Raw genomic sequence first — 11027 nt, forward strand, 5'->3', positions numbered from 1 at the left:
CATTGAAGAGATAATTTGGAGACTAAAGATGGTAAGTGCATAAATGGATTGGTGGGTTCATGGGGGGGGGTCCATTGGGTCCTTGGATGGATGGAAGGGTGTTGGATAGACGAATGGATGATGAGTTGGTGAAGGATGGATGGATAGATGAATGGATGGATGAGGTGGATGAGTTAGGTCTATAGGTAGGAAACTGACAGATAAGTAGACAGATAAATGTAAAAGTGAAGGAATGGATGGATTTGGAGGACTAGCGGGAGGATGGATGCATAGATTGGTAGGTGGATGGATTGGTGAACATGTTTGTGGGTAGATGGATGAATGGATAGATGTGGGGGGGGTGAATGGATGAGTGGATGACTCATGAATAGAGGGAGAGATGGGTGAATGGGTTGGTGGTTAGATGGAAATGGCCAAGTTTTCTCTTTAAAAATAATAGAAGATGGAACCATAAATTCAAATCTAGAAAATTCAGATCAAGTACTGCTATACACTAGAAACCTATGGGGTCTTAGTCAAGGCATTTAACTTCCTTATAAAACACTCCCACATAAAGTAGACCACTAGGCCTATGGCAGGAGGTGGCAAAAAAGAGCAAAATATGATGATATTTATCTACAAAAAGTCATAATAAAACTCATTACTTTGTACGCTAACTTTTTTAAAAAATGAGTAAATAAAACTTATCAACTCAGCATAGGGGTAAGAGTCATGTGATTGATGGGACTTAGAATACAATAAAATATATTCATAGTTTTTTAAAATATAATAAAATAATGCGGGATTGGGCTACACACCTGCAATCCCAGCACTGTGAGGCAGAGGCAGGAGCAAGTTCTAGGCCAGCTAAGGCTACATGGTTAGACCTTGGTTCAAAAAGCCATCAAACCACTCAATCAACACAGCCCTTGAGTTTCTAAGATGATTGTGGGGATTAATTTCGGGAACATTTTCCCAGAAAGCAGGACTATGGCAAGAGACGGATGCTGGGATCCAGGAAGTGGCTCTGCTTCTGGCATCAGCAGCAGCTATCGGACCTTGGGTATATTGTACTTACTTGAATAAGGGAAATCTCTCTCTCTCTCTCTCTCTCTCTCTCTCTCTCTCTTTCTCTCTCTCTCTCTCTTCCTCCCTCCCTCCCTCCCTCCCTCTCCCTCTCTTGAGTTCTGAAGGAGGTGCCTATATAATGGTCTTTTATTACCAGGCAAAACATGTAAATTTACAGAACTGCCAATAGAGGTTGTTAATTAAGAAAAATGTGTATTGCTATCAATCTGATCAAGTGGGATGGGAAATCATGATGCGGCTGTCAGGTCTCTCATTGGAGGCTGGGGAGAAGGAGAGTTGCACTGAGAGAACCATCACCACAGAGGCTCTATGAGCTACCAAACACTCAGCCTCCCAGGGCAAGTTTCATTACTGTCCACACCATAAGCAAAGCCCATCCACCTTAATAAAGCAAGAGCCAAGTGCATTTCTTCCTCTATTTCCCTTTTTCTACCCCTACCACTCTCCTCACCAATCAACATCCTCATCACTACCCTTACTTTGTCTTTCTCCATCTTAGCCTTTCAGGCAGCAAATTTATCCTGGGTTTTGGGGCCAGACTCCCAGGTTCAGAATCCAGCATCTGCTTTCTGGATGAAAGGCCTAGATAAGCCTCAACTCAATGGGTCTCAGAGCTCATTGCTTGACCCACCTCGGGTCAGCCATTCCAGTCTGCAGCTAGGGGATGCTGGCAGGATTCAGGTAAATATGGCTGGTAAGACAGCAAGGGCTTGTTTCTCTCCCCTGTAAAGAAACAGGAGTTCTAACTAGAAGAAACTGACATGTATCTTGTTCTTGTTGTTGTTGCTCAGGAGAAACAAGACACTCCCAGATCCAAACCAGTCTTAGATTGAAGTCAGGAAAAGCCCTTTACTGCAAATGTCTACAGAAACATCCTGGTATTTTATGAGACTCTGGCGCCTTCCATGAAGGCTATATGGCTGAGTGGACTGGGAGGGCAATCAGCGCTCAGGACAGTGGATGATCTCCATCCTTTCTGCCTACAGGCAGAACAGGAAGTAGCAATCTTGCCCAGAATCCTCAACTCATACCATTCCAAGCCACAGGAACACCACAGCTGAAATGAACTCTCTGAGAGTTAATATCAACTTGACAGAGCCTCAGCTCACTGAAGAGATAAGTCTCTGGCATGGTTGCAATGATTTTCTCGATTAAGGTCACTGGAATGGGGAAACCTTTCCTAAATGTAAACAATACAGTCCAGTGGGCTGAGGTCCCTGACCTCACGAGCAGAGAAAGAAACTGATCGCCAGGAACTGTCTCGCCCTCCTTCCTGCTCATGGACACAGTGTGACCAGTTTTTTTACACACCTGCCACCCTGCTTCCCACACCCCAACAGAATGTACCCCTGAACAATTCTCCAAAATAAAGCCATATTCCCTTAAACTGCTTTGTCCGGGTATTTATTCACAACCATGAGGGAAGTAACTAACTCAGGGTCCTTGCATCAGTAAAGTAGGGGAGACACGATACATCTCCGTAAAGCCTCTGGAGACCCTGCTCTGTGGGTGGACCAACCCAGTGCCCGTTCACATGAACACACATGTCCTAAGGCAGTCATGAGCCAGACCAGCTCGTGGGGAAACAAAGCCCATTAGCCTTGGTATGTCTCTCTTCCAGTTCTTCTGGGGATGAGGAGAGGAGGAGAAGCTGCTATGGTACCCTGCTGACCATCTAGTCCACAAGGCCACACAGAACTCATGTGGCCCTCTCAGGGGCAGTCTTATCCCACCTCTCTCCCACAGGGAGACTCTGAATAGACTGAGGCCCGAGGAGACAGCAAAGCACCTGAGGGGACACAGCTCCTGGACTAGCCCTGAGGATCTAGCCTGTGTCTAGCTACCTTTCTCTCCACTGGCCTTTTCTCATACATTACCAGCCACTACCAGACATCCATGCCCCCAGTCTATAATGTTTAAACCCTTCTCTGCCCCATTTCCAATGCCCTGGGCCAACATTCAGGGGCAAACACAGGCAGAACAAGACACCTGGCAGCATGCGTGCAGAAAAAGAACAGGGATCTCAGCAGCAGAATTCACTCGTTGGCAGGTGGCTGATAGGTGTATCTTCTGCATAGTGGTGGGACAAGACAGTCTTCACCTGTGGCAGGAATGATCAGTCCCCCCAAAATCCCCAAACAACAAAGTGGGCACACAATGCCAGTCCTGCTGGCACATCTGTAAGCCCAGCACTCAGGAGGCTGAAGCAGGAGGATCATGAGACTGAGGCCAGTCTGGCCTACGTACCAGCCAGTGAATCACTAGCCAGTGCCAAGCTAGATTCTGTCTCAGGTCAACCAGTCGACAAAGAGCATACGAGCACTTTTTAACCAATGCGCAGTACCCATATCTGTCAGTTCCAAAACTCACCAGCCTTTGGTGACAGAGTCTTAGTCTAGGAGATGCTCTCCACACAGGCAGTTTTGATCAAAGTAGTTCCTCTCAAAGGCCAGAATTCTGACAAATGGCAAAAAAATAAATAAAAATAAAAATAAATAAATAAATGCTAAATGACAGGTGAGTAAGAGGAGAAAACAGTAATTTATCATCAGGAGATAGGAAGGAAGTCCCGTGGGTAAAAACCAGGGTTTCATTTTTCTCACCATGCAAAGTAGGTACGTAATCTTCCCCTCCCCCAATTCCTTTGTAAATAAGGGGCCAGTGCTATCTGTGAAATAATTTATGGCCCAGTGTGCCCCACTGTAAATGGCTGCTGTATTTGCTGGCTGTAAAAACACTCCTGAGCACACTGACCTTCACAGGTGAGCTCTGGGTTTATAGCACAGAATATCGTTTTACTTCAGCCTGCTTCAGCCCAGGCAACTCATGTACTGGACACCTGTCGGTAAGGAGTGGGGGATCAAGCCCTCTGTGCTTGCAGGAAGAGGAATCCCACAGAGGAACAAGATGCCCCTCGTGTGACCCAGCCAGGTCAAACAGACTACCAAGCACCCGGTGAAGTGTGGACATCCAGGTCTAAGGTGAGCCAGCTCGAGAGTATCTGAGGACTGAGGACCAGAAGGGAGTTTGGGGTCAGGAGAATCCTATCAGTCCTGTCAGAGACCAACAAGTTGGAGTCCAAGGCAAGTATGCGGAAAACTCCAAGGGCTGAGCTGGGATCATCTAAATATGCTGGGGAATACAACAGGCAGAAACAAGAGAAAGATCAAGACAGTAGTGAAATGTCCCAACTGCACAGTCCTCTCAAGGCAAAGTGACAGGTGTCTACGATATGCTCAAGAAGCAAACTGTGCAATCAAGAATTGATCAGGGCAACAAGCGCAGGGCTGAAAGCAATGAAAGCATCCTTTGCTCCTCGTTGTTAAGCTCAGTCTGAGGAGGCGTCAGTGGCATCAGCAGCGTCAGCAGCATCAGCATCACCCCCACCTGTATTTCAATATATAGATCTCGGAGAGTCGTGGAGATAGAACACACACCCCTAAAAAAATAATTACAGAGCTGGGGCTAGGGATAGAGTTCTTTCCTCACATCTATCAAGCTCTATGTGTGACCCCCTAATACTTCTAATAATAATAATAATAATAATGAGACTAGATGGTAGTACACACCTTTAATCCCAGCACTTGGGAGGCAGAGGTAGGTGGATCTCTGTGAGTTCAAGGCCAGCCTGGTCTACAGAGTGAAGCCAGAACAGGCTCCAAAGCTACACAGAGAAACCCTGTTACAAAACAAAAACAAACAACCAAGAAACCAAAAAACAGAAAGCAAAACGTCAGGATTAAGGAAGGAAGGTGGCTTGATAGGTAAGAACACTTGTCGTCTGAGACTGACGGCCCGAGTTTGATCCCCAGAACCCACAGGAAAAGGAAAGTTGTCCTCTGACCTCTCCGTGAACCATGGCACATGCACACATCCATACTCAGATGCATGAGCACACACACACACCACACACACACACCACACCACACACACACACACACACACACCAGCAACAGCAATAGAAAGTTTTAGAAGATTTTATAAAGCAAAGAAAACCAGCCTACAAACCACAATCCCAGAGAACTTAGACAACAGTGAGGACACTAAGAGAGACATAGATAGATCTAATCTACATGGGAAGTAGAAAAAGACAAGATCTCCTGAGTAAATAGGGAGCATGGAGACCTTGGGGGAGGGCTGAAGAGAGGAGGGGAGAGGCACGGAGGGGAGCAGAGAAAAATGTAGAGCTCAATAAAAATCAATAAAAAAAGAACGAAGAAAAGAATTATATATAAAAAAGGAACGTTTTAGAAGATTTAAAGAGAGATTTATTGCGAATCCATGAGGGTCCACATACTGGCCTTTGCTAGGCAGGCAGTCAAGTCTCCACCAGAAAGTTACAGGGCCCATCATAAAAACCACAAGGGGAGGCCTATGCCAGTTGAGAACAGACAGAGGTATACAAAAAGACGAAAACTAGGCTAAGGATGTCGTTTAGTGATAGAGCACGTGCCCGTCCTGCACGACACCTAAGGCTCAACTCTTTCCACTATAAAAAGAAGAAAAGAAACAACAGCAATATACCCCCACTGAGATTCACACTGGGGGGAACCCTCGCCTTCACACAGTGATGAAATCAGGGACAGGACACAGTTTCTTCACATGGAGGCCCTGGAAAAAGGCTTCTGCCTCGGCCCTTGTCCTGGCCGAATGAGGAAGAGTCAAATGGGCTGGCCTGCAGTTGCCCAACACCCTGGGCCTCTGGGGAGAAAGAAAGAGGAAGCTAGCCATTGTGTCCAGACCAAGTGAGAAACGTAGTGATTTCCATGCCTGGTGTTTTCAATTCTGGGCCTTTGAAGGTCATTTTAATTTTTTAATTGAAAAAATAAATAAACATTACAGTTGATGACCTGCCAGTTCCTCGCTCACACACACACACACACACACAACTGTCACCAACGGCCAGAGCTCCACCACCTTGTAAATAAGCAAACAGAACCATCTTGAGAGGACCCAAAATCAGTAAGGTAGAGGTTTCCTCACGTGGGTCCCTGCTACCCTGATGATGCACACCACCCCAACACCAGTGAAGCCTCAGACTAGACTTTTTCACATCACAACCCAGAGCCCAACCCTGAGGCTGGGACAGTCCTGATACTCAGTGGGAATTGGCACATAGCATCGCCTACTACACAAGGACAAGGATGTAGAGCTGATGAGACTGTTCAGTAGTACCTAGAGCCCTGGTCTAGAGCGTGCCAGCTCTGGAAACCAGCCCCAGCACTGCAGTGTGTGTGTCCATATGCACACACACCTTCATCTCTGTAAGGATGTAAGTGGGGAAAGAGTTCCCTGCAGATGTGGCTCCGAATCCCAGCCAGCAGAGAGCTAAGTGATCTCCTGGCAACAGCGAGGCAAGGCGACATTGGCAAATTACCCTGAAGATCACAGAGCCAAACCACATGCCATTTACTTCGGAGTCTCGCAGTTCTTCGATCCCCAGGCATGGAAGGGTGATATAAAAGAAACAGAACAGGAAAAGAGCTCTCCTGCCTTGAACAAGATAGATGGAAACAAACCGAGTTTGAGCTCTGGAGACTCCAGGTCTACGGGTTATGAACCCCTGATCTAAATCTACTGTGTCTGCTCACTACTGGGGCTGGGACACAGCAGTTTCTTAGTGAATATTTGCCAAATAAATTTGATTAATAAATAAGCCTTGGATGTAATGTAGTGAGTCATTACAACCCCCAAAGAAGGGGAACACTAACATCCACCCATTCATTCCTTACACCATGCATATTTGATGATCATCTGTCATGTTGCAAACTGTGTGTGACACACTAGGAAAAAAAATGCAGAACAGGATAGACAGAGTCCCCAACCCTCCCCAGGTTCACAAACAGGTAAGAGAGGATGAAGGTAAATATGGAGAGGCACAAGACAATTACAGATTATAATAATGCTATGGAGAAATAGACAGGGGGTGGAGTATAAATTATTGGCAAAGGCCCCTTGGTTGGATACCCAGGAACGCTGCTGAAAAGGGGTCTTTCAGGAGCTGAAGAGTAGAAATGAAAAGTGCCATCTAGGCAGAGAAAAGAAAGACGTGCCCAGTGTGGGAAGCATATCAAGATTCTATCTGGGATGAGAAAGGCATGTGTGAGAGAGAAGATGCTCACTGCAAACTTAAAGTATAAACAGATAGACATCATTTCATTGTTTGCTGGTACAGCATTCTCCCTTCTTTAGCAGCAGAATGTCATTTTCATTTTATATGAGTCTTGATTAATATTGACTCCACTTCCCAGCACAGAGATGAGACTATAATCTATGCTTGGTTAATCGATCCCCACCTCCTTCCACCTATCCCCATGATCCCAACCATTCATGTTATAAAGTTCTGTTGTTCTGTGCCACCAGGACACTCAGGTCAAGAAACAAGACCTCACCCAGAGCTGCTAGCGAGGGTACAGGCTACAAGATCGAAGCCAGTCCCTAGCCACGCAGAGCTGAGGCGGCCCTCCCGCTCTTGTGTGAACCCTTCTTCTGGCTGTACCTGGATTTTTCATCTGTCCTGCTTCTTCCTTTTCTCAACTGAACTGGAGACAGGGTTTGTATGACTTAGAACTCAGACATGCTGGTGGCTGGGAGACAAGAAAAGGGTTAAAAATGGAAGGAGAGAAACCCACTGGGGAGCTAAATCAGGGGGTAGGAGAGAAGGGCCAGACCACCACCGAACAGAACCCAGAGCTAGGAGGCCAGAGCTTGCCCTAGCATCATAGCCTTCTCTGTGTGGTCTCTATGCATCTCTAGCTGGCTTGGGATAGGAACTGCCCATGCTTTGTGTTCGAGTCTTTATTGGCACAGCTTCCTCTAAAGGCCTGAATTACCCTCACTCTCTGTCCTTCAACTCATAAATCCTGTGTGCACGTGGCTTCCAGGGAATAGACCAGTGAGTTTCCCACTTATTTTCCACCCCCATTTCGTCTTTGTATGGCATGATCATAACCCATGGCTATTTTTTTTTAGATCATTTGTCCCTTTGGATTCTTCCAGAGAAATGTATATTTGAGGAAGCCAGGGGCTGTGCCTGTCCCTGTCTGACCTACAGGTTGGTGCATACAAGTACTTGGCAAATATATGCTAAAGAAATACTTTCCCCACAAAGAACTAATCCATCATTTGGAGAAATAGATATGTTCACCCTATGCGCCTGACACGATGCATACGTATTCTAAAACATACCATAGAGCCTGGGTGGGCCTATAATCCCAGCACTATGGGAGTCTGAGGCAAAGGGATCACAAGTGTGAGACTAGCTTCGACTACATACATAAAGACACCATGTCACAAAAACAAACAACAACCAAACATGGTGGTCCCTGTCTGTAATTCCATCACTTGGGAAGTAGAGGATCAGGAGTTCAAGGTCATGTTCAGCTACACACGGTGAGTTCAAGGACGACCTGAAGTAACTGTGATCTAGGAAGGGAGGAAGGAGTAAAAGATGGAGGAATGGAAGAAGAAAGAAAGGAAAAATCATGTTATTCCAGAAATCTGAATAACTTGCTTGCTTCTACTAAAGCTTAAATAATTATAATAATATTGATAGAACCAGTCACCGCAAGGTAGAACTGGGTAAAAATAGAGACCCATAAGCCAGTGAACAATGGTGTCCCTAGTAGGGCATTTATGGTCTAAGAAAAATATGATTATCAAGTTTTGGGAAAGTGTCTGAAATAACGTCAGTTGATAAAAAGATGAATAAACCATTGCATAGATTGTACCAATATTTAGAAATGAATGCATACCTACAATCAAAACCTAAGTACACACGGATAACTACAGGAAGGGAGGTGCAAAAATAAACAAGCGATGTGGAAAGCAGGTAGATCCGGGGATTTTTTTATAGCACTTTTTATTTCCTTACAAGTTGAATTAACAGAAGTAGGTGACATGGAATTGGGCAACGTGCTGACTCAGAATAGAACACTCTAGACTGCTGAGGCTGTGGGAGTCATGCCAATCTTTTGGAGCAGCTTGAAGGTCAAATGGGTTCCTCAACTTAGAAGCTCCCAGTTCAGTAGATGGGTGTGGCACTGGGTGCCTTTAACCTCGACACTCAGGAGGCTGATGTGGGAGAGTCATGAGTTCAAGACCCACCTGGGCCACAGAATAAGATCCTGTCTCAATACTTCCCCCTGAAAGAGAAGTGCCGTGAGATAAGGTTTAGCACACAATGCCTAACAGCTTCAAAGGAAACTAATAGGCTCCCCTGTCTAAAGAAAAGAGAGCAAAGAACTGGAGAGGTGGAAGAGTGGTGGAGAGCATCCTCGGCTCTTCTGGAGGACCTGAGACATGTTCCCAGCACTCACATAAGGCCTGAGATCTGTTCCCAACACCCAAAAAGAGGCAGCTCACAAGTGTCTGTAACTCCTACTCCGGGGGATCCTACGCCTCTGGTTTCCTTGGGCGCCTGCTCTCACGTGCACATGCCCACACGCAGACACATATCTCCACATAGCTGAAAGTAACGCAATTAACATGGAGAGAGAAGAGGGAGGGGCAATGAATACAGTTCCAGGACAGCCTATATAACCTATATAACTATAAATAGTTAGTCTCTTATTTTTTTTTCACAGGCATATAAACGATTTATTAACAGCAAAGGCCCAGGGACTCATTTCTTCTTGGATACACCCACAGTGCGGTCCCTGCAGCCAGTGGTCTTGGTGTGCTGGCCTCGGACACGAAGGCCCCAGAAGTGGAGCGGCCCCCTATGGGCTCGAATCTTCTTCAGTCGCTCCAGGTCCTCGCGCAGCTTGTTGTCCAGGCCATTGGCCAGAACCTGGCTGTACTTCCCGTCCTTCACATCCTTCTGTCTGTTCAAGAACCAATCTGGGATCTTGTACTGCCGGGGATTCTGCATAATGGTGATCACACGCTCCACCTCGTCCTCCGTGAGCTCTCCAGCCCTCTTGGTGAGGTCAATGTCCGCTTTCCTCAACACCACATGAGAGTATCTCCGCCCCACACCCTTAATGGCAGTGATGGCAAAGGCTATTTTCGGCCGCCCATCGATGTTGGTGTTGAGTACTCGCAGGATGTGCTGGAACTTCTCAGGGATCACGAGAGACATGGCGGCGGCACAATCGGTGGCGTGTAGGCCTCCAGTGGAAGAGCCTCTTATTTTTTAATGTTTTGAAACAGGATCTTGTATAACCCAGACTAACCTTGAACTTACCATGTAACTGAGGGCAGTTTTGAACCTCTGATCTACCTGCCTGCATCTCCTGAGTGCTGAATCACAGAGAGTGCCACCATGCCCAGTGTATGTGGTTCATGCTAGGCACCAAGGGCCTTGTGCATCATGGGCTAGCACTGGCCCATCGAAGGTCTATTCCCATCTTATATTCTCTTCTGAGCCTCAGCTTCCCTGTGTGCAAAAGGAGCTGACTATGGCTTGGGTCTTCCGGAGAGCTCTTAGGTAGCTGCCTGGCCCAAGTGAGACCTCCTAAGATCTCATCAGCAGCACAGTCATCAATGCTAAGAGAGACAGGCAAGGGAACAAAAGCTTCAATCAAGCCTCGTATTTTTCCACTCCTTGATCTGGTTGGTGCTGACGATTCTTTTATTGTTCTTAACTGAGTGCAGGGGAAAGGGCCTTTTAATGGGCAAAGAAGGGAAGAAAGAATGAATCACTGGGTCCTTCAAGAGAGGGGACTTTTAAAAAATTATTATTTCTATGCAACATCAAAGGGGCACTTAATAGTTGCAAAACGGTTTACAATCACTTACTGGCTGCTGCTGGGGTGCTATGTCACTGAAGCTACGTCTTGCTCTCGTCTGAAGGTCGCCGTGCGCTTGGGGCTCTGGATAAATGATAGGTCAGGTGCCGTCCTTGCTGCCTCTTGTGTCAGAGAAGAATCTGGAGCTGAAGGAGCTGCAGGACCAAATACAAATGCCTGACAGCGGAGAGTGGAGCCCTCCCATCAGTCGGTTTTGTTCCCTCCCCT

At 46.5% G+C, this 11027-nt stretch overlaps 1 protein-coding gene across 1 annotated transcript; it reads right to left on the bottom strand.

Moving 5' to 3' along the window:
* Nucleotides 1–9691: 9691 nt before the first annotated feature.
* Nucleotides 9692–10179, bottom strand: LOC130888155 (40S ribosomal protein S18-like). The gene has a single exon (XM_057791038.1). The coding sequence runs from the start codon at nt 10148–10150 to the stop codon at nt 9692–9694; it is 459 nt and encodes a 152-aa protein (XP_057647021.1). The 5' UTR covers nt 10151–10179.
* Between the last annotated feature and the right edge of the window lie 848 nt (nt 10180–11027).

Source organism: Chionomys nivalis, chromosome 16, assembly GCF_950005125.1.
Source record: "Chionomys nivalis chromosome 16, mChiNiv1.1, whole genome shotgun sequence".
Lineage (NCBI taxonomy): Eukaryota > Metazoa > Chordata > Mammalia > Rodentia > Cricetidae > Chionomys > Chionomys nivalis.

Excerpts from the sequence above, each read along its gene's own strand:
- LOC130888155 (XM_057791038.1), bottom strand. The coding sequence starts at position 10,150 with ATGTCTCTCGTGATCCCTGAGAAGTTCCAGCACATCCTGCGAGTACTC.